Raw genomic sequence first — 24277 nt, 5'->3', positions numbered from 1 at the left:
CCTTAAACACTGCTATTTCTTTGTCTGGAAGCTTAGCATATTGCTGTTGCTTAACAAGCATCTCTGTTATAGCGTTTTGGTTTTCCATTACTTTCAAAAGGCCACTCATGCTTCCATCATGATGTTGCACTGCAGTGTTTACTGTAGCCACCTGATGTCTAGCACCTTGCAATGGCCTGAGTGATGCCTGGCCTCTGTAAGAAGGCCTGCTCTGGGTGAAAGGGAAGGGGTTTTCCTCTTCCTTCACTCTTGCACCACCTGTTGGACGAGAGCGCATATAGCTGCTCATGCCATCCTCTGATTTCTCATACTGTTTTAATATTCTGACTTTTGTTCTTTTTTCCACAATAGCTGCCTCTAGATCCAACTTTTCTTTAGCTCCTTTGATACGTATTTCTTCCATTTCTAACTCTTGCTTCTTCTCTAGAATAGCAGCACGCTCCACTAGACCAGAGAGCTCGGCCTCTTCAATAGCACAAGCTGATGCACGAGAAGACACAACAGTTGAGCGTCCAGCATTCGGACCCTTGGTCACTGACCTATTGGACTCATGGCTTATTTGTGACACACTATCATCAGGGTTTATATCCTCCTCAGCTTGTGTTTCTTGATTTGCCTTTTGGAAGCTCAATGTCTCCAGCTCCATCCATTTTTCAGTTTCTTCAATAAACTGTCTGATAACTATCATTTTAGGCTCAAACCAGTTGTTAATATCTGCCTCTTTCTCATCTTCAGGTAAAAGTTTACCTAATTGTTCAGTGATGTCAATAAAATCTTGGAGAACTGGAATAAATTCTTCTTGTATTATCGCTTTCACTGTTGGCAAATTATCAGCTAAAGTGATTAAACTGGTAACTTCCCTCCTTAGAGTTGTAAGTCGAGCTAGAAATCCTCTCCTGGTGCACAGCAACCTGTGCAGTTTCTCTTCAACAGCCTTCTCAGTTAACTTGACTGGCCGTTTAATGGCTGTTTCTTCAGTGCCAACTGTTTCAACATTACCTTCCTCCATACTTCTTTTCTCAATAAAGCCGAGTGCAAACTGTGTGCATATGAATAAAAAGTATTCCACTAACACTCTTCTTCATCCAAAGTATGCTTCACAGCATTCAAAACACACAGAGCTCCGTAAAAGTTCGGTTTCAGGCTTCAGTTAACAAGTTAGCATGAATCTGCAAGTCACTGAGTAGCTAAATAGCATTAGCTTCAGGGCTCAAACTGCAAGTCATTCAGTAGCTAGCTAGCGTTAGCTTCTTGGCTTCACTTGGCTTTATACTAGCACAGCTTGTAGATTCCTTCCATTTAGCAAAACGAGTCTTTAATGGCAATTTGTCCATTCATATTTCCAGAGACTGTCCTTTTTCATATGTAAATTAAGAAGGCTTACCACCTCGTTTGCTTTGAATTAATCCTCTCCAGATTGATGCTCCAATCTGACAGACCGTTCAGAGGTGTTAACTGCTGGTTGTCTCTTTGTTAGCATCCAAAAAGTTCGGTTTTCAGCTCCTCCTGATCCATCCATGAGCAGTTTTCTTACTAAATGTAGTGGCAATCTTTCTTCATTTTCCCAAATACCACTTAGAGCTGCAGACACAGTAATTTCTTCACTCGCACGACATGACAATTTCTTAAAGTTTTGATGTCTTTACTTAGAAATAAAAGGGTTACAAAATCAGAAGACGCACGGTAAGAAAACTTTATGCTCCCATGCCATATGCAGCTCTGCCAAAACAGCACCTGCACGTTCTCAGTTACATCACTTAAAGGGGCAGTCATCAAATATTTTTTATATCAATAACTGTTTTCTTAGAACTATGAAATACACAATGACATGAACTAAGAATGAAAGAAAATATAAACTGCAACTATGAACTGTACTTATTTATTGCATATTCTATCTTTTCTGCTTTATGGCTCTTACAGGTATGAAGCAGGAGGCGATGGTGGTGACAGTGTTTGTAATGAGCTGTACGCACAAGCAAATTCTGTGAAACGGTGACCCCTAGCGGCTGTTAAAGGGTACTGACCCGTAGACCTGAAACTGGGGGCCAAGAACAGCGAATTTATTTTATGACCCCAAGCTAAACTGAAGGCTATGTTTCTAGTCACAGTGCAACTTATCACAGTCTCTTCAAATCTGCTTACATATGAAGTATATTGTCATGATCTGACCTGATAGCTGACCTTAATTACTCATGCCTTTCACCTGCTTAACTCTGTCCAGCTCCTAATTATCACTCATCTCATCAACCTGCCGGTTTCCCTTATATTGGGCTCAGTTCCAGCTATCATGGCCAGATCATTGTTTGTTTGATTTCTGTTTGTGTCTGTCTGTCAGTTTCGTTGGTTAGATCTATTTCCAGGGTTCATGTTTAAGTAAGGAGTTTATTTTTGAGCCCATCCTTAGCCAGTGGTGAGAGCGTTTCAGCGTTTCCTGAGTGATTCTGGTTTCCTGATTCCATTCCCTCTCACCCAGTGGCCCTGTCTGGCCTGCTCGCCTGAATGTCTGTTAGACTCCTGCTGAATTCTGCCTCCCAAGTGCGTTTCTATCTGAGCTGGATGCTCGAATCACTGGACCCCTCTGTATCGTTTTCTTGACATGTATATGAACAAACTTTCCTGGGGGTTCAAGTTTAAACATATCCAGGACAACATTAATGTTCAATCTGCCTGATGATTTGTTAATGTTTGGAATGGTTTTTTTTGTTTGTTTTTCTTCTCTTTTTCATTCCAAATAAATAAAGTTAAAAACAATCCAATGGACTTTTTTTCCAAGTTTGAAGATGTTTCGCTTCCCAGCCAGGAAGCTTTTTCAATTCAAAATATCACAAATAACATTGAGTTTGAGGATTTATACAGTAGCCATGCAACATGCAAATTGAAACAGAGGTTGGGGCCACCCATTCGAAATTGGGGTCATTCGGCTTCCTTTGTTAGCCTGCAATGCCCTATACTGTACCTGTCTAAGTCTCTCTGAAAGGAGGTTTTTGTTAAAGGGAATTGTTGGCCTGGCTGAATAGGCGAGGCTAAAGTTCAAACCACCTGAACATTGTTTAAACCACCAAGTTCAAACTATGAACATTTTGGACAAAGAAAATAGGTGGTTTGAGGGGGGCATGAAAGAAGCTATGTTAAGAAAGGAAAAAATAACCTTAAGCAGAGGGGGTAGAGTGAGATTTCAGCTTTCAAAATCCTACAATCCAGCAATTAAGTTTATCCCTTCCTGCTATCAGCGCAACCCTAACCCCTGTACAGGAGAGCAGAGGACCTCGCTTTTTCAGCCAGGCCAACAACAAAAAAATAATTAAATATTTTAAATTGGATATCAAATTTAAACAAATATTAAAATCACAAATATGTAAGTAATTTATTAAAAATGGACACATGTACATATTGATGGCACTAATGTAGCCCCGTAGGGAGGCTGGTTTTAACCTAAATAATGCATTATGGATGATGAAAATATTTTTAAAATTCTTGTTTTATAATGATGGCATGTACAGGGTATTGGGTTGTGTTATTTTGTGTGAAGAAGTCAGAAACATTGATTTAGAAAAAAACAAAACGAAGTAATGTTTTTTCTTCCTATAGGATCCCTGTTTTAGAAAGTAAATAAGTGAGAACTCAGCAAGTATAGGATAAGTTACTCCCTGAACCAAGACTTGTCCATTGCAGGATTTGTGGAAGTTATTACCTGAACGTGTTGGATGTGTTTTATTCTAGGGTAGCCTGTGAATGTTTAAGAGAAAAGAGCTACTCCGTGCGATTAGATGCTTTTTCATTCCTAGAAGTTATTACCTGAACGTGTTGAATGTGTTTTTATTCTAGGGTAGCCTGTGAATGTTTAAGAGAAAAGAGCTACTCCGTGCGATTAGATGCTTTTTCATTCCTAGAAGTTATTACCTGAACGTGTTGGATGTGTTTTTATTCTAGGGTAGCCTGTGAATGTTTAAGAGAAAAGAGCTACTCCGTGCGATTAGATGCTTTTTCATTCCTAGATTAATAGATTACCGTTTTCTGCCAAAGTCAATAATTAGACATTCTTTGCTTTTCACTTTGCACTTAAACTGTTACTGTCCAACACAGGTATTATATTTGCTATAGAGCAGTAGCCATTCAAAATTTCCCCACTTTCTTTGATGGCCCGTTGGCTGGTCCTTGGCTGTACCCCTAAAATTCCTTTTTAAACACCAATATTTGTACTAAAATATTATTTCTCTCATAATTTGTGGACATAGAAACCTAAAGAGAAGCAGCATCTCCTGGTCAGACCCTGTAATTCAGTGAAAGGGTAGAGTCAGAGTAAAAAAATATGCAAGAGGGCGTCACTCCAGTGGCTGGAAGTTAGAGAGGGTTTTGCTGGGAGTTTGAGGGAAGTAGGCTGACATTCCGCTATCATTCAGTTCAGTTTATTTATATAGCACCAATTCACAACACATGTCATTTCAAGGCACTTTACAGTTCACAAGATCATACAGTCCAATTGATTCAAAGTTTTCTATCTAAGGAAAACCAGTTGATTGCATCGCCTCATTGACTCTGATGCAATCCCTCACACTAAGTATACTTGTAGCGACAGTGGAAAGGAAAAACTCCCCTTTAACAGGAAGAAACCTCCAGCAGCACCAGGCTCAGTGTGAGCGGCCATCTGCCGAGGCTGACTGGGGCTGAAGGAGACAGAAGCAAAGGCGGCCCCATCCAGGAAACACACAGCCAGGCAGACGAGCTCTGAGCCAGCTCCCATGTCAGAGGATGAAGAGAGCACATCCAGCCAGTCACAGTCAGAGAAACAGGACACTGGAAAAACAGGCCAATCTCCAACATCTACAGTATAAACAAAGGTCTTGATGGCGGTAGCACAGCTGATATTTCTCTCCAGGGTGGTGTCACAGCCAAACAGGAACAGACGAGGCAAAGCTACTATGAGAAAAAGCAGAGAGAGCATAGCGTTACAGATTGAACTAACAGATTCTGTAGAGTGGGAAAATATAGATAGAATGAAACAAAATTATGAAATAGGGGTCCCTATGCCCTCCAGCAGTCTAAGCCTATAGCAGCATAACTATATAGATAGCTCAGGAAAACCTGAGCCACTCTAACTATAAGGTTTATCAAAAAAAGATAAGTTTTAAGCCTTCCCTTAAAAGTAGACAGGGTGTCTGCCTCACAGACTAAAACTGGTAGTTGGTTCCACAGGAGAGGAGCCTGATAACTAAAAGATCTGCCTCCCATTCTACTTTTAGAAATTCTAGGAACCACTAATAAACCTGCAGATTGAGATTGAAGTGCTCTGTTAGGAACATAAGGAACAATCAGATCTCTGATATAAGATGGAGCTTGGCCATTTAAGGCTTTATATGTGAGAAGGAGGCTTTTAAATTCTATTTTTGATTTAACAGGGAAGGGCCATTTTTGAATGACTGCTACCATAATTTCTGATTTAATTATCACTTCTTAAACCATATCCGATAATTAATTGCTTTAAATATTCTGTTTCATTTTTTGAGTGAAAATAAAGTAAAGATTTATTAGAAAAAATCGATTCACATTTGTGGGCACCTCACTCACATTCAATTTTTCAGTTCATTTGTAGGTTTTACTTTTTGATTTACACTCGTTTTCATGTTTTTATCCAAGTATTAAATTTTAGGCTGCATACAAAATGGTCCAGTTATAATTTTAGCTCCTACTTCCCTTCTTTCACTTTTTATGAGGTCAATAGTAAGAACTTTATCATGCGTAGGAAACGAACTCCGGACTAAAATTTTGCCTTTCTAGATGTCATTGGGCACATGGATGATGCAAGTCAAATCAGTGACTATGGCTGTCCAAAAAAAATAAAAATAAAAACTACAAAACATGCCACATTACACACACATTGCAAACAGCTGAAACTCTCCATTACACAAACCGAAACATATGAAGGTGCACACATTTGCAGAACCAGGAGCTCTTCCTCTTTGTTAAAAGAGTCCTTTCCAACTAGACAATTTCGAACAAAGCCTCTCTCATTGACTGTCTGCCAAACTAAATCTCATCATTTTGCAGCAGCAGCAGTACTTCTTTTTTGGTTAATATGTTTTAATAATCTCCATACCATTATTAATATTTTAAATTCCAATGACGAGAAATGCACTAGGCACCAGCACCCCTCGCGACCCCAATTGGGACAAGCGTGTCAGATAATTGATGGATGGATGGATGGATGGATGGATGGATGGATGGATGGATGGATGGATGGATGGATGGATGGATGGATGAATGGATGGAGAAATGCACTTTGACATGACTTTAAGGCTTTTTATTCCCACCCACTGCCATACAGGATTGCGTTATCCGCCTTCCTGTCGATCCAGCAGCTTCAATGGAATTCATTTTTCGAAACCTGGTTGCATTGGGAAGGGAATTTGGCTGTACACTTTTCCAAGTCTGTTATCTTTATCATGATGTATCAATTTAAATAAAGAATTTCTGTGGTGACCCCCAAACATCTGAGCAGCCTTAAGGACACAAGCATCTTTATAAAGCAACTTAGTTTTGTAAGGTTATGCAAAAGATTTTATAAGATTATGATAGTGAATGTTAAAACACATTCTTTTAAAACTGAACTTTTAATACCGACAGAAATTTAATAAATGGCATCTGGAAGTGTCTTATGTCATCTAAGGCAAAAGCAGTCACTGAAAAAAGACGTTTTGTTATGACTGTGACAACACCCTAAATGATTGTAAGTAGGACTTTCCACAACTGAGGAGTTGTAACAGAAAAGGCTCTGCTGCCTCTGAGCCTCCTTTTGGACCTCGGAACCTCTAGACCAGGGGTTTCAAACTGGTTCCAGAAAGGGCCGTGTGGCTTTTTCATAGAACAGCCGATGGATCAGGCAATCATCTGCATAGAAATGGAAGGCAGTTCCATCCATGTTCTCCTGACAGCGAGCCTGGCAATACATAAAGTTGACAAAGCACGCACTCTTAAATTGAGCCTTGTGGAGCCCCCCCACCCCACACAATATGGTTTGAGAAAAAAACAAAAAACAGGCAGTGTGATGAATTTGTTGAAGCATACAAATCATACGTACAAAATAAAGTAAATATAGCCTACCACTCTGATATATTTGATGTATTATTCATAATCTAACTTCTCTTCTTATAGTTAACCAGCAAGTGTTTTTTCAACTTATTATTAAGGAGAGTTACAATATTTTGATTTTCTTTTAAAATGATGTTTTTACTATAATGGAAACGAATCAAACCTTTTGATCATAGCAGCTTCTTCTTTATGGCATTTTTTCATTGTTCTTTAGCATCAATATTGTCATTAAAAAATATATAATTTTTGCTCACCACTCATTTATTTATCCCATGAACAAATGATGATGTAATTTTATTTCAATATTTATTTCTGACTTGAAGAAGCTCTATAGAAGTAAACGCCATTTACCATTAGCTCCAAATAGATACAGTACTATTTATGGTGAAGCCAATTGTCATAATGCAAAAAAGAAACCAAAAGAAAAACCCACTGTTTAACCCCACCCCTCTTATGTAGGCTGGGTGGTTCCTTCCTCTAAAGTTTAGGAACTGAGGCTTCTTCTCAGTATCTTAGCTGTCTCTAGAACAGCACTTTTCTGGACCAAGATGTCTGATGTACAACCATCCCTCAGGTTTGGGGGTCACTGCTCCGAGTTCCCCAATGACCATGGGCACCAATGATGATTGATAAAACCTTTCAGGTTTCATATATATATATATATATATATATATACACACATATATGTGTGTATATATGTATGTCTATATGCATAAAATAAACATTTTATTCATTTATATGAAATAGTGCTCACAAATGTTTTCGGTTCCATAAAAACATTTTCATTACAATGCTGTGCAATTATTTGTGAGGTGCATTGCAAAGATGTCTCAAAAAATGCCTCATTGGCTGGCTTAGCTCCGGAGTCCTTTAAAAGGATCCATGCACAAGGCAAGGGCTGGAGTATAGTTATTCATTCATTTGATTTCTTTCTTTATTTAGTTATTTATTAATTATCTAATCATTCTTAATCATTTTGAAGTGCAGTCTCCCTGTTTGTTTGTGATGGTGTTCCTAATAGAAATAAGGGGGTCATATAAATGTCTTATTAGTGATGGTTCAGTATGAGCCACAACCAAATTTACTAGTGGGACCGTTTTGCTGCATGTTTTGTTGTGTTGGGGCACTAACAAGAAGACAAAAGCAAAGAAAAACAGGTAACCAGTTCATCATTTAATATATTAACAGGGTAAAAGAACCTCTTTAAAAAAAATTAAAAACTGTTTCTAGATACACGGATTATCTATTTGTGCAGGATATATTTCATGGCATATAATAAAAGAAACAGAATACATTTGAATTACACTCATATAACAAACAATAACGGAAACATTAACAAAGAAAAACAAGTCAAAACTTTTTAAAAACCTGAGAATATGTGGTAATACTGGTGGCCAGTTTTACTGTCAGTAATGCTACACAGTGTAAAATGAGATGCATTCTGTCAGATAAAATATGCATAAACACAATCAGAAAAAACTAATTCATGGGTTTTTAGGAACTTCATAGGCTGCAGCTAGGATTTCTTTCCTTAATTTCTAGAATTATTTTTTCGAGTTTAATTTCTATGGAGGTTAATTTTAGAACCCTGACCGTTTTTGGCAGTTCTTTAAGCTGCTCTACAGAAGCTTGGGCCAGCCATGCTCTGATCTGATTCAACAGAGGGCCTCTCTGCTTTGGCAGGGCTGAGTCTCCGGGGCAATCATCCTCTCGCTGCTTATGGAGGACCCTGTTCCAAAAACAAAAAAAAAGAGAAAGATTTTTATAATCACATTTGTTAAGAGAGAAACAGCTAATTGAAGATAGTGTTATAGCAGAAGAAAGTGTAATCTCACCTGTGAATAAATATTTTTAAATCTCTTTTTTGCATCCTGTTCCCACTAAATAATGCATACAGGACTGCCCTGAGGTCATCACCTGTAGAAGAGAGCATGATTAATTTCAAGTTTTAATGTCTAGTCTTGTCAACTTTTTGAGTTCTAAAAGCTTTTGAGACCTAGTTACATTCATCTAGACAAAGCATCCACACCTCCGTTTGCCAAACTCTCACAGCTGCCACAAATTGTGTCATGCAACGCTGAGCCGCGAAGGAGCACGCTGGAGCCAGTTGGGCAATGCTGATGTTTTTTACACTGATCCAACATGGAAGATGAAGTGGAAAAATACCCCTTGGGGCATTTTTCGCACACTGTGTCATTTATTGGAGTACCTGCAAGGAACAAAAAAAGCAAAAATGTGTTAAGTTGTGCAGTTATTTAGACGTGATCTTTTGTTTCACATTGGGTGCTGACTAGGTATTAAATGCAATGTTACCTTTGGTTTGAACTCCAAAGCCAGGGCCACACTCCGAGTGTCTAAAACAGTAGTCGTCCACCATGTAAAAGCCAGCTTTACGACAGGCTCTGTTCGTGGTTGCAGAGCACTCCGTGTCCACCTCCTGGTTTTGTGTGCAGAAGACGTTGCAGTAGAGACACCTGGGCAGGTAGTTCCAGAGTGCTGTGTAGTGGCCGTTAGGGCACGGCTCACACTTTGTGGGGGTGTTGGCAGTGCAGTGAGCAGCAACATAAGTGCCCGGTGGGCACTGATTGCACTCACGTGTTCTACCTGTTAACCGGTCTCGGTACTCATAGGTGGGGTCTGCTGAGGTGAAGCAGAGAGTAACAGAGAGCAGGAACAGAAGTGGCAGGGAGAGCTGGGGGGAGAAGTAACAAAGCATAAGAAATGAATGGAAACCTAAAGCAATTCTTTTCAAGGGGGTCCTGCTCCCCTACATTTTTCTCTTTCTACCTTAGCACCTCCGTCTGTCCCCTTTGCATACCCTCCAGCATAGCATCTATGAATCGACTTAAAGATCTCAGCTTTTTTCTTTCCTCGCTGGCTGGCCTAAAGTCAAAATCCTTCATTCTTAGATACACTCCTTTCTAATACTTTTGATTTTGTTCCCTGCTCATGCCACCTTCTTCTTATAAAACTTTGGTCACCTATCTTGAGCACGGCTGTTTTCCTGGAAAATGTAACCCTCAGTACATCTACTCATCCACCTTCCGCCAACTCCTTGTATTAAGATGTGTTTAGGCTTACATCAACATGTTGGCTTTGCCAACTCTGTCATATAAACATACACTTTTTGTGGTCCTTTTGAAATTGCCAACTGTAAATCTAAAATATTATAACTGTATTTAAAGTAAAAGATAATTTGCAATAGATTACTTAGCTGCTTTTATTTTTTACTGTTATCAATAATTAAACCAATCAACAATTTTTTCACACCAGCAGAGTAGATTTCTTAGTTGTATATACATATAGGCAACCTATTGTTGAAATAAGTCAGGTTCAAATTTAAATCTAAATAATCATTGGTTCAAGCGGAGGATTAAGTCTCAGTCAGAAAGCTCCCATTAAAATACTCACCATGTTCATGATGTTGTCAGTTCTGAAAAAGAGGCTTTGACATCGGGACCAGATTCATTATATATTGCCTGTGACGAGGAACTTGCGTGGGCAGGTTCCTCTTGTGGTTTAGTGTTAAAGGTCAAATTACTTTCCATCTGAGTGAAAGTAGAGATGTAAATAAAGTTGTTAAGGTTACAGGTGACTGTTATGTGTGATAAGTAGCAGAGAAATATAGCCCTTATCCTAGTCCCATGGAAAATCTGTGCACAGATTTGAATAGGCATGGGTGACCATTTGTGCTTCTAACCCTCAGTCACATTTTTTTGAGTGCGCAGACCGAAAACCAACTGGATAGAATAGAATAGCAAAGGTTATAGTAGAAGTGGTCACACAATGTGCACCTTAGAAAAATGTATAAAAATACCAGGAAAATAAAACAAACAGAGAATTGTACTGTACAGTGTTTTATTATATAATACTCTGTATCTAGAGAATAAAAAATCAATACCATCGTGGACATTTTTACAGTAATGGATATGTAAAAAAAATAGCCGAAACATAAGAGATGTGCAAAAAAATGACAGCAGCATGTTATTTAACTGACTAAGACAAATGCGCCCAAGATTAGTTCAGCTGCAAAAATACGATACAGGTGAACCGTATTAGAACTTTTTTTGTACAGAAATAATTCAAATAAGTAAATTAACCAAGCTTTGAAATATAGAATATGCTGACGAGACATGAAAACTGAATCAGCAGAATTTACCATACAACTCGAAATAGTGACAGTGAATAAAAAATATGCCCTCAAAGGTCTGAAATCAACAGTGGTGGATTCAGAGGCCATGTGGTTCGACTGTTATCACTTCTCTTTCATTTCCATTAAAATTCAAGATGCTGCGGTGAAATCAAACGGGGATTTTTCATAGAAAAGCCGATGGATCAGGCAATCATCCGCATAGAAATGAAAGGCAATTTCATCCATGTTCTCCTAACATCGAGCCTGGCAATAAATAAAGCTGACAAAGCACACACTTGTGGAGACAAATAACTCCTGAAACTTTAGATGTGATAAACCTTTGTTTTGAACAGATTAAAGCAGGGACAGACAGCTTGCTTTAATCTCTTCCCTCTTGTAACTTTACAAAACAAAGATCTATCACCTCTAAAGTTTCAGGAGCTATTTCTCATCATAAAACATGTTTGTAAGCCAAAAAGGAAAACGACACTGTCAAGGAACGCTATGGCCAGCTGAAACATTCAAGAAGAGGAAAGTTTTGTGTCGGAGGTCATATGGATGAGTCTCCTCCGTCGTTATTTAGAGGAGGAAAGAGGGGACGAAGATGTTGTGGAAGAGGACGCCAGGGTGGCAGAAGCTTGGTTTGATTTTAAGACATGATTTTTTTTTTTTTTATAGAAATTTTCTAACATTTGGGACTATATTGACTGATAAAGAGTACATTTATATACATGTTTAAGCCAGAATTATTTGAAATTTAAATAAGACTTCCCTACTACTTTAAGCTGAGAGTTTGTTTCGCTGGCTCAGGTCAACATTTTATGTTTATTAAGGGGATGAAAATAAGGAGCATCTAGTTTTATTCTGTCCTTATAATATTTAATTTAGTGAGTATACAATTCTACATTTGACAAGGTGGGACTTCCATCGAAGTTGTATGCAGGTTAACAATCAAAACAAAGACGTGGCGGAAAACTATTTAAAAGCATTTATTTGACACATTCCCTGGCAATTATACACGCCGATAGAAATATTCTGTTTTCAACTTTAAAATCCCTTTAAGTAATGACTCTAAGGTAGAAGTGGCAGGATCACAGCAGCATCTGAATATGTTGGTTATACTGTCAGTGTCTGTCCACAAGATGGTAGCATATTACTTCCCTAAGGATTGCTTAGTCTAAAAAAGATGAAGTAGGTTTACCTTTAATATTGATGATGTGTTTTACTAAAACATCATAGAGCTAAAGCAAAATGTTTACATTGTTCTAGACTACACTTATCTACAGTATTCAGGTGAAGATAAGTCATCCAGGTTATACGGTAGTCATTCAAAATAAAAATAAAAATAAAAAACTATCCGCTGGACTTTGTTTCCAAGTTTCAAGATGTTTTGCTTCCCATCCAGGAAGCTTTTCAATAAATAATAATAAAAAAAATATTCAAATCTATTGTACAATCTTCAAACTTGAAAACAATGTCTAGCGGATTGTATTTTTAACTTTTTTGGAAAAACTTTTCTACTGTACTCAAAGCCTAAAAGACTCCCAGAAAGTCATCTACTTCCATTACTACATAAGAGAAGCTGTACAATATCTGTCAGTAAACTCAGGAGAATGTCAGTTAAGCTTTTTTGTGCTGTCTGCTCTCACCAACTGTGAATAGGTATGAAGCAGGAGGCGATGGTGGTGACAGTGTTTGTAATGAGCTGTACGCACAAGCAAATTCTGGGAAACGGTGACCCCTAGCGGCTGTTAAAGGGTACTGACCCGTAGACCTGAAACTGGGGGCCAAGAACAGCGGATTTATTTTATGACCTCAAGCTAAACTGAAGGCTATGTTTCTAGTCACAGTGCAACTTATCACAGTCTCTTCAAATCTGCTTATATATGAAGTATATTGTCATGATCTGACCTGATAGCTGACCTTAATTACTCATGCCTTTCACCTGCTTAACTCTGTTCAGTTCCTAATTATCGCTCATCTCATCAACCTGCCGGTTTCCCTTATATTGGGATCAGTTCCAGCAATTATGGCCAGATCATTGTTTGTTTGATTTCTGTTTGTGTCCTGTCTGTTGGTTTTGTTGGTTAGATTTATTTCTAGGGTTTATGTTCAAGTGAGGAGTTTCTTTTTGAGCCCATGCCTTCAGGCTACACTGCAAAAACGATCTAGAAATAAGTAAGAATTTCTTAAATTAAGTAGGTAAGTAGTAAGTAGTAGTACTTTGAGTGGGTAAATTAGATAGTTTGCCAATTTTTTTGTTGTTGTTTTCTCTCTTTTTTATTCCAAAAAAATAAAGTTAAAAACAATCCAATGGACTTTGTTTCCAAGTTTGAAGACGTTTCACTTCCCATCAAGGAAGCTTTTTCATTTCAAAATATCACAAATAGCATTAAGTTTGAGGTTTTATACAGTAGCCCATTAAAACCTTGTTTTTGTTTTGAAAACATGCAAATTAAAACGGAGGAAGGGGGCCAAATAACCTTACCCCTTCAATTCCTTTTGAAACATCAATATTTGTACATAGAAACCTAAAGAAACCTAAAGAGAAGCAGCATCTCCTGGTCAGACCCTGTAATTCAGTGAAAGGGTAGAGTGAGAGTAAAAAATATGCAAGAGGGCGTCACTTGAGTGGCTGGAAGTTAGAGAGGGTTTTGCTGGGAGTTTGAGGGAAGTAGGCTGACATTCCGCTGTCATTCAGTTCAGTTTATTTATATAGCACCAATTCACAACACATGTCATTTCAAGGCACTTTACAGTTCACAAGATCATACAGTCCAATTGATTCAAAGTTTTCTATCTAAGGAAAACCAGTTGATTGCATCGCCTCATTGACTCTGATGCAATCCCTCACACTAAGTATACTTGTAGCAACAGTGGAAAGGAAAAACTCCCCTTTAACAGGAAGAAACCTCCAGCAGCACCAGGCTCAGTGTGAGCGGCCATCTGCTGAGGCCGACTGGGGTTCAAGGAGACAGAAGCATAGATACAAAAATCAGCTGTAAAAGGCGGCCCCATCCAGGAAACACACAGCCAGGCAGACAAGCACCGAGCCAGCTCCCATGTCAGAGGATGAAGAGAGCACATCCAGCCAGTCACAGTCAGAGAAACAGGACACTGGAAAAACAGGCCGATCTCCAACATCTATAAACAAAGGTGTTGATGGTGGCAGCACAGCTGATATTTCTCTCCAGGGTGGTGTCACAGCTAAACAGGAACAGACGAGGCAAAGCTACTATGAGAAAAAGCAGAGAGAGCATAGCGTTACAGATTGAACTAACAGATTCTGCAGAGTGGGAGAATATAGATAGAATGAAACAAAATGATGAAATAGGGGTCCCTATATCCTCCAGAAGTCTAAGCCTATAGCAGCATAACTATATAGATAGCTCAGGAAAACCTGAGCCACTCTAACTATAAGCTTTATCAAAAAAAAGCAAAGTTTTAAGCCTAGCCTTAAAAGTAGACCGGCTGTCTGCCTCACAGACTAAAACTGGTAGTTGGTTCCACAGGAGAGGAGCCTGATAACTAAAAGATCTGCCTCCCATTCTATTTTTAGAAATTCTAGGAACCACTAGTAAACCTGCAGATTGAGATCGAAGTGCTCTGTTAGGAACATAAGGAACAATCAGATCTCTGATATAAGATGGAGCTTGGCCATTTAAGGCTTTATATGTGAGAAGGAGGATTTTAATTTCTATTTTTGATTTAACAGGGAAGGGCCATTTTTGAATGGCTGCTATCATAATTTCTGATTTAATTATCAATTATTAAACCATATCCGATAATTAATTGCTTTAAATGGTCTGTTTCATTTTTTGAGTGAAAATAAAGTAAAGATTTATTAAAACAAATCGATTCACATTTGTGGGCACCTCACTCACATTCAATTTTTCAGTTCATTTGTAGGTTTTACTTTTTGATTTACACACGTTTTCATGTTTTTATCCAAGTATTACATTTTAGGCTGCATACAAAATGGTCCAGTTATAATTTTAGCTCCTACTTCCCTTCTTTCACTTTTTATGAGGTCAATAGTAAGAACTTTATCATGCATAGTAAAGGAACTCACAAAATTTTGCCTTTCTACATGTCATTGGGCACATGGATGATGCAATTCAAATCAGTGACTATGGCTGTCCAAAAAAAAAAAAGAAAAGAAAGAAAACTACAAAACATGCCACATTACACACACATTGCAAACAGCTGAAACTCTCCATTACACAAACTAAAACATATGAAGGTGCACACATTTGCAGAACCAGGAGCTCTTCCTCTTTGTTAAAAGAGTCCTTTCCAACTAGACAATTTCGAACAAAGCCTCTCTCATTGACTGTCTGCCAAGCTAAATCTCATCATTTTGCAGCAGCAGCAGTACTTCTTTTATGGTTAATATGTTTTGATAATCTCCATACCATTATTAATATTTTAAATTCCAATGATGAGAAATGCACTAGGCACCAGCACCCCTCGCGACCCCAATTGGGACAAGCGTGTCAGATAATGGATGGATGGATGGATGGATGGATGGATGGATGGATGGATGGATGGATGGATGGATGGATGGATGCACTTTGACATGACTTTAAGGCCTTTTTATTCCCACCCACTGCCATACAGGATTGCGTTATCCGCCCTCCTGTCGATCCAGCAGCTGCAATGGGATTTGTTTTTCGAAACCTGGTTGCATTGGGAAGGGAATTTGGCTGTACACTTTACCAAGTCTGTTATCTTTATCATGATGTATCAATTTAAATAAAGAATTTCTGTGGTGACCCCCAAACATCTGAGCAGCCTTAAGGACACAACCATCTTTATAAAGCAACTTAGTTTTGCAAGGTTATGCAAAAGATTTTATAAGATTATGATAGTGAATGTTAAAACACATTCTTTTAAAACAGAACTTTTAATACCTACAGAAATTTAATAAATGGCATCTGGAATTGTCTTATGTCATCTAAGGCAAAAGCAGTCACTGAAAAAAGATGTTTTGTTATGACTGTGACAACACCCTAAATGATTGTAAGTAGGACTTTCCACAACTGAGGAGTTGTAACAGAAAAGGCTCTGCTGCCTCTGAGCCTCCTTTTGGACCTCGGAACCTCTAGACTCTTGACTTGAGGTAAACAGTGAATCAGCAGAATTTACCATACAACCCGAAATAGTGACAGTGAATAAAAGAAAAAGTCTGAAAACAACAGTGGTGGATTCAGAGGTCATGTGGTTATGTTATAACTTCTCTTTCATTTCTATTAAAATCCAAGATGAGGAGGTGAAATCTAATGGGGATTTTTCATAGAACAGCCGATGGATCAGGAAATCATCTTCATAGAAATGGAAGGCAGTTCCATCCATGTTCTCCTAACAGCGAGCCTGGCAATAAATAAAGATGACAAAGCACACACTCTAAAATTGAGCCTTGTGGAGCCCCCCCACCCCACACAATATGGTTTGAGAAAAAAACAAAAAACAGGCAGTGTGATGAATTTGTTGAAACATTCAAATCATATGTACAAAATAAACAACAAAGGGTGTGGAAAGTAGAGGGAAAGGAAAATAAAGTAAATATAGCCTACCACTCTGATATATTTGATGTATTATTTATAATCTAATTTCTCTTCATATTTAACCAGCAAGTGTTTTTTCAACTTATTATTAAGGAGAGTTAAAATATTTAGATTTTCTAATAAAATTATGTTTTTATTATAATGGAAACGAATCAAACCTTTTGATCATAGCAACTTCTTCTTTATGGCATTTTTTCATATTTCTTTAGCATCATTATTGTCATAAAAAAAAAACAACTATAATTTTTGCTCACCACTCATTTATTTATCCCATGAAGAAATGATGATGTAATTTTATTTCAATATTTATTTCTGACTTGAAGAAGCTCTATAGAAGTAAACGCCATTTACCATTAGCCCCAAATAGATACAGTACTATTTATGGTGGAGCCATTTGTCATAATGCAAAAAAGAAACCAAAAGAAAAACCCACTGTTTAACCCCACCCCTCTTATGTAGGCTGGGTGGTTCCTTCCTCTAAAACTTAGGAACTGAGGCTTCTTCTCAGTATCTTAGCTGTCTCTAGAACAGCACTTTTCTGGACCAAGATGTCTGATGTACAACCATTCCTCAGGTTTGGGGGTCACTGCTACGAGTTCCCCAATGACCATGGGCACCAATGATGATTGATAAAACCTTTTAGGTTTCATATATATATATATATATATATATATATATATATATATATATATATATATATATATATATATATATATATATATACATATATGTGTGTATATATGTATGTCTATATGCATAAAATAAACATTTTATTCATTTATATGAAATAGTGCTCACAAATGTTTTCGGTTCCATAAAAACATTTTCATTACAATGCTGTGCAATTATTTGTGAGGTGCATTGCAAAGATGTCTCAAAAAATGCCTCATTGGCTGGCTTAGCTCCGGAGTCCTTTAAAAGGATCCATGCACAAGGCAAGGGCTGGAGTATAGTTATTCATTCATTTTATTTATTTCTTTATTTAGTTATTTACTAATTATATAATCATTCTTACTCGTTTTGAAGTGCAGTCTCCCTGTTTGTTTGTGATGGTGTTCCTAATAGAAATAAGGGGGTCATATAAATGTCTTAATCAGTGATGGTTTAGTATGAGCCACAACCAAATTTACTAGTGGGACCGTTGTGCTGCATGTTTTGTTGTGTTGGGGCACTAACAAGAAGACAAAAGCAAAGAAAAACAGGTAACCAGTTCATCATTTAATATATTAACAGTGTAAAAGAATCTCTTTAAAAAAAATAAAAAAAAATGTTTCTAGATACACAGATTATCTATTTGTGCAGGATATATTTCATGGCATATAATAAAAGAAACAGAATACATTTGAATTACACTCATATAACAAACAATAACGGAAACATTAACAAAGAAAAACAAGTCAAAACATTTTAAAAACCTGAGAATATGTGGTAATACTGGTGGCCAGTTTTACTGTCAGTAATGCTACACAGTGTAAAATGAGATGCATTCTGTCAGATAAAATATGCATAAACACAATCAGAAAAAACTAATTCATGGGTTTTTAGGAACTTCATAGGCTGCAGCTAGGATTTCTTTCCTTAATTTCTAGAATTATTTTTTCGAGTTTAATTTCTATGGAGGTTAATTTTAGAACCCTGACCGTTTTTGGCAGTTCTTTAAGCTGCTCTACAGAAGCTTGGGCCAGCCATGCTCTGATCTGATTTAACAGAGGGCCTCTCTGCTTTGGCAGGGCTGAGTCTCCGGGGCAATCATCCTCTCGCTGCTTATGGAGGACCCTGTTCCAAAAACAAATAAAAAGAGAAAGATTTTTATAATCACATTTGTTAAGAGAGAAACAGCTAATTGAAGATAGTGTTATAGCAGAAGAAAGTGTAATCTCACCTGTGAATAAATATTTTTAAATCTCTTTTTTGCATCCTGTTCCCACTAAATAATGCATACAGGACTGCCCTGAGGTCATCACCTGTGGAAGAGAGCATGATTGAATTCAAGTCTTAATGTCTCGTCTTGTCAACTTTTTGAGTTCTAAAAGGTTTTGAGATCTGGTAACATTCATCTAGACAAAGCATCCACACCTCCGTTTGCCAAACTCTCACAGCTGCCACAAATTGTGTCATGCAACGCTGAGCCGCGAAGGAGCACGCTGGAGCCAGTTGGGCAATGCTTATGTTTTTTACACTGATCCAACATGGAAGATGAAGCGGAAAAATACCCCTTGGGGCATTTTTCGCACACAGTGTCATTTATTGGAGTACCTGCAGGAAACAAAAAAAAGCAAAAATGTGTTAAGTTGTGTAGTTATTCAGACGTGATCTTTTCTTTCACATTGGGTGCTGACTAGGTATTAAATGCAATGTTACCTTTGGTTTGAACTCCAAAGCCAGGGCCACACTCCGAGTGTCTAAAACAGTAGTCGTCCATCATGTAAAAGCCAGCTTTACAACGACAGGCTCTGTTCGTGGTTGCAGAGCACTCCGTGTCCACCTCCTGGTTTTGTGTGCAGAAGACGTTGCAGTAGAGACACCTGGGCAGGTAGTTCCAGAGTGCTGTGTAGTGGCCGTTAGGGCACGGCTCACACTTTGTGGGGGTGTTGGCAGTGCAGTGAGCAGCAACATAAGTGCCCGGTCGGCACTGATTACACTCACGTGTTCTGCCTGTTAACCGGTCTCGGTACTCATAGGTGGGGTCTGCTGAGGTGAAGCAGAGAGTAACAGAGAGCAGGAACAGAAGTGGCAGGGAGAGCTGGGGGGAGAAGTAACAAAGCATAAGAAATGAATGGAAACCTAAAGCAATTCTTTTCAAGGGGGTCCTGCTCCCCTACATTTTTCTCTTTCTACCTTAGCACCTCCGTCTGTCCCCTTTGCATACCCTCCAGCATAGCATCTATGAATCGACTTAAAGATCTCAGCTTTTTTCTTTCCTCGCTGGCTGGCCTAAAGTCAACATCCTTCATTCTTAGATACACTCATTTCTACTGTAATACTTGTGGCTCATGCCACCTTCTTCTTATAAAACTTTGGTCACCTATCTTGAGCACGGCTGTTTTCCTGGAAAATGTAACCCTCAGTACATCTACTCATCCACCTTAAGTCCGCCAACTCCTTGTATTAAGATGTTTTTAGGCTTACATCAACATGTTGGCTTTGCGAACTCTGTCATATAAACATACACTTTTTGTATTCTTTTAGAAATTACCAACTGTAAATCTAAAATATGATAACTGAATTTTGCAGTTACTGAACAAAGAACCATCAACCTTTTTTTAAACCAGCAGAGTAGATTTCTTAGTTGTATATACATATAGGCAACCTATTGTTGAAATAAGTCAGGTTCAAATTTAAATCTAAATAATCATTGGTTCAAGCGGAGGATTAAGTCTCAGTCAGAAAGCTCCCATTAACATACTCACCATGTTCATGATGTTGTTAATGCTGCAAAAGAGGCTTTGACATCGGGACCAGATTTATTATATATTGCCTGTGACGAGGAACTTGCGTAGGCAGGTTCCTCTGTGGTCTAGTGAGCTGAGATTGTTAAAGGTCAAATTACTTCCCATGTGATTGAAAGTAGAGATGTTAATAAAGTTGTTAAGGTTACAGGTGACTGTTATGTGTGATAAGTAGCAGAGAAATATAGCCCTTATCCTAGTCCCATAGAAAATCTGTGCACAGATTTGAATAGGCATGGGTGACCATGTGTGCTTCTAACCCTCAGTCACATTTTTTTGAGTGCGCAGATCGAAAACCAACTGGATAGAATAGAATAGCAAAGGTTATAGTAGAAGTGGTCACACAATGTGCACCTTAGAAAAATGTATAAAAATAACAGATAGGAAAATAAAACAAATAGAGAATTGTACTGTACAGTGTTTTATAATATACTACTCTGTATCTAGAGAATAAAAAATCAACAACAGATGTGGACATTTTTACAGTAATGGATATGTAAAAAATAGGAGCAACATCAGAGATGTGCAGAAAATGACTGCAGCATGTTATTTAACTAAGACAGATGCGCCTGCGATTAGTTCAGCTGCAAAAATATGACACAGGTGAACTGTATTAGAAATTTTTTTGTACAGAAATAATTAAAATAAGTACATTAACCAAGCTTTAAAATATAGAATATTCTGACGAGACATGAATAAAACATGCACACAGCCCGACCTGCACTAAGCAGCTTTTTTGCTTGCTTTATCACTTCTTTAAACGATCACGTGTCATATGATGGGGTATAGGTAAAGGTCAAACTTTAAATCAAACTAATCTTTTTTCTCACCATTAGTGGATTAGGGTTTGTAGGTAAAATATTTCAAAACACTTTAAAACAGAAAATAATTTGACTAATGTGATGTTTTTAAATAAATGGTTTTAGGAAACATATGTTTTGCACAATTTGATAAATTCCTGCCTGCTGATTTTCTCAGAAATGTCTCTTCTCTTTAATATGCATAGCTGCACATTTTTTACTCCACTTCGTAATTTTTGAAAAGCCTGAATGATCAATTTCGCTTACTGATGTAAATTAGGTCGATAAGAGCCCCGTGTTCGTTGAAGAACTTTCTGTGACTCAGACAATTGTAAATTATGACAATTTCCTTAGTTAGAAAAAAAATGATTATGACTCAGACAGATACGCATGTCATGTGTTCCTGTTTCCACTGAGTGCTACACTACTGAAATAAAGCGTCAGAGTTGAATGATGAAACTGATTCTCTTCTTAGCTTTGCATTTATGGTACTTTATTTTATATGCAAAAATCAAATATCCTACAAAAATGCAATGAGATAAGTTGCGTTTTAGATAATAACAGGAAATGTGATTGTTTTTACATCAGAACAAGCTACCTTTCAAAAGCTGCAATAATAAAGTTCTCTGTCATGAAAATTTAAAGTTGTTGGTGCTCATACCCTGGCATAAGACTATGATGCTGAATGAAGTTGGTCTGAGTGAGCAAGTAGATCTAAGTTAGAGGTGTTTTCCCCCTGGATGCTGACACTGGTGGAATAGAGGTTGGAGGATGAAGGGGACCTTAGGGAGTGAGGTGAAGATGGGGAAGAAGCCGTGGTGGGTTGCTGTTCAGCCAAAGCACAAGAATCTCTGTCGATAGACCAAATCTTTCAAACCAAAACCTGTACTCTCCTGACAGACCTCTCTTGCCGCAAGCAGTAACCAAGGTGGACCATCTTCCCGATCCTTACACAACTCCATACAGTATGAGCTGAATAATGACTTCAGGGTCTGAATATCTCTATGGCACATTGGCTCTGTGAATAATATGCCGATGCCTGATTATGCCTGATTTTAGTTGTTTTAGGACTTGGCCAAAGAGGCTAAAGAAAAAAGGGATTCTTGGTCACTTTGGAAGACCTTAAGAATACCAAAAACTGCAATTACCTGAGACAATACCTTAAAGGGAAAGTCCGGTTACTTTCAGAATACAAAGTTCTGAAAGAATTTTAACTATGAAATTATTATATACTTTTCATTAATTATAAATGTTTTTAATTAAGAGTATTTTTACCTGAATGTGCTTTACAGAAGACATCTGTTTGTCAAAGAGCACTACTGTCACCTACCATTTTTTTTTCATCCATGATGACGACGACCAGTGCACTGTGCAAAGCAGAAAGTAAGGGATTAATGACATATTTTTTCTTTGGCCAGAAGCTCGTTGGCAATTCCTCTCTCTTTAAGTTGGCAACCCAAAGACAAACTCGTCCGTGGAGTATCATGAATCAGAAAGGTGAAATAACAAATTCTATTTTTTTTTTTACTTTTACCCAATGTATTACAACATCCAACTGCTGTGCACGGGGGCATTGTCAGTTTCACCATAGCTCTCGTGAATTTAAATGAAGTCCTCTTGTTATCTTAAATAATTGTTATTGATTGCAGATGTGTATAATAGTTCCCATCTATTTTGCTTGTAAAGCGAGAGAATTGCCTTCAGCTTACAGCACTGTGACGTCACTACCGGAAGATGTCAGGTGTGAGGTGTTGTTTATATTTTTTTACTGATTAACGCTAAATGAATTAAATCACCATGAACTTATTACTTGTAAGTATAAATAATGACCCATTGTTTATTCCATGCTGACTGGACTTTTCCTTGAACAAAAGATTGCAGTATCTGCAGATTAGCAGATACTGACAACCAGAATTTGATTTTTGCAGTGTCCCAACACAATCTAATATGAAATGTTCAAAAGGATTTTTATTTACTGGTATTGGCTGAATTAGTACAGATTTAATTGACTGACTGGGGGGTTTGCCTGTGACCTGAGATGTATGACAAGTTTTGATGTAAGTCGCAATATCACGTTTCAAACGACAGCAAAAAAAATTATGCTGGATATGATTATAGGTTTTGTTAACTCCTAAATATTCAGTTTGATTGTTTGATCCCGGACAAGCCCCCATTTGTTACAACCTGGCTCAGAGGGAAGTAATAAAAGAGGGAAGATGATGTTCAGGATCAAGATTTTAACAGTCAAAGACAATTGTAAAAAATGTAAATCAAGATAATGAAAATAATAAAGAAAACCTCAAAAGTCCATGTGGTAGCCGGGCCAGCTGACAATGGCCTGCAAGCACTAGTTTCTTTTTTTTTTTTTACCATTTACCACAAGGTAGGGCCGAGACAACCATAATGTCATAGCCTCTCCTCTTTTATTTAAAGGTGTATTTTCTAATTATGCAACTGCACAAAATGATTTGTTGCTTATCAGTAATCTGTAAACATAAAATTAGGAGAAACTGCTGCCTTAATGCCCAATCTGAGAATTAATGAGAAACAAAGGAATTTAACCATTGTAGACTGACAAAATCAGACCATTCACTTTTCTTTTCAATGCGTATTTATAATAAAACAATACCTTTGTACAAGCTGATTTTTTTGTCAGCGTTTTAGAAATGTTCACAACTTAGTTACACAAGCTTTAGAAGAAACAAACAGGCATATATACAAAAAAGACCATCAACTTCTAATATAAAAGTGACAAAACAAAATATAAAAAAATACCACTTCGTTACCTTGCAGCATTTCAGAATCCAGTTTTTACGATAAAACTAATAAAAAACAAGACTTTACATTTAAAAAAAGAAAAATTACACTTTAAATAAAAAACAAAAATAACAATTGCACTCCTCTATACATTCATGTAACTAACCAAAAAGAAAATATAAAACAAACCAGCTTTACCTTGCAGCAGTCCTGAACAAATAAAAGATGACTGCTAAGAAAGTTAAATGTATTTCATTATGAAATCAAATTCTTGCTCTCAAACAGCGAGAAAGCTCTAATAGGACAAACCAGAATCCACCTTTTTCTTCATTAAAATAACTTCTATTTAACACATTTCTATTTCAAACAAATTTGAATTAATGTTTCCAGGATATATATGAATTACCACCAAAGGAATGTTTTCTTCTAATTAGATGAATCCTTAAAAAATGATACTGCAGATCAAGATCACAATATTTGCATCTA

General features: G+C 37.5%; 2 protein-coding genes across 2 annotated transcripts; both read right to left on the bottom strand.

Annotated features, from left to right (window-relative positions):
* Window positions 1-8246: 8246 nt before the first annotated feature.
* Window positions 8247-10524, bottom strand: LOC119777060 (tumor necrosis factor receptor superfamily member 6B-like). Its single transcript, XM_038275806.1, has 5 exons — window positions 10498-10524; window positions 9400-9778; window positions 9116-9295; window positions 8922-9003; window positions 8247-8815 (listed from the first exon to the last, which is right to left on the bottom strand). The coding sequence occupies exons 1-5, from the start codon at window positions 10504-10506 to the stop codon at window positions 8590-8592; spliced, it is 876 nt and encodes a 291-aa protein (XP_038131734.1). The 5' UTR covers window positions 10507-10524; the 3' UTR covers window positions 8247-8589.
* Window positions 10525-18059: 7535 nt separating this feature from the next.
* LOC119777059 (tumor necrosis factor receptor superfamily member 6B-like) lies at window positions 18060-20222 on the bottom strand. The gene is made up of 5 exons (XM_038275805.1): window positions 20196-20222; window positions 19147-19528; window positions 18862-19041; window positions 18668-18749; window positions 18060-18561 (listed from the first exon to the last, which is right to left on the bottom strand). Exons 1-5 carry the CDS (start codon window positions 20202-20204, stop codon window positions 18336-18338), a joined length of 879 nt encoding a protein of 292 aa, XP_038131733.1. The 5' UTR covers window positions 20205-20222; the 3' UTR covers window positions 18060-18335.
* Between the last annotated feature and the right edge of the window lie 4055 nt (window positions 20223-24277).

The sequence above is a fragment of the Cyprinodon tularosa genome, unplaced genomic scaffold (genome assembly GCF_016077235.1).
Source record: "Cyprinodon tularosa strain WSP-4 unplaced genomic scaffold, ASM1607723v1 ctg98, whole genome shotgun sequence".
Classification (NCBI taxonomy): domain Eukaryota; kingdom Metazoa; phylum Chordata; class Actinopteri; order Cyprinodontiformes; family Cyprinodontidae; genus Cyprinodon; species Cyprinodon tularosa.
This window is presented reverse-complemented; position numbering and strand designations above follow the sequence as displayed.

Bases quoted from the DNA above. Each gene is read 5' to 3' on its own strand.
- LOC119777060 (XM_038275806.1), bottom strand. The intron at 9,004-9,115 runs GTGTGGATGCTT...TCTCTTCTACAG, and splicing joins TGAGAGTTTGGCAAACGGAG to GTGATGACCTCAGGGCAGTC. The intron at 8,816-8,921 runs GTGAGATTACAC...TTTTTGGAACAG, and splicing joins TTAAAAATATTTATTCACAG to GGTCCTCCATAAGCAGCGAG.
- LOC119777059 (XM_038275805.1), bottom strand. The intron at 18,750-18,861 runs GTGTGGATGCTT...TCTCTTCCACAG, and splicing joins TGAGAGTTTGGCAAACGGAG to GTGATGACCTCAGGGCAGTC. The intron at 18,562-18,667 runs GTGAGATTACAC...TTTTTGGAACAG, and splicing joins TTAAAAATATTTATTCACAG to GGTCCTCCATAAGCAGCGAG.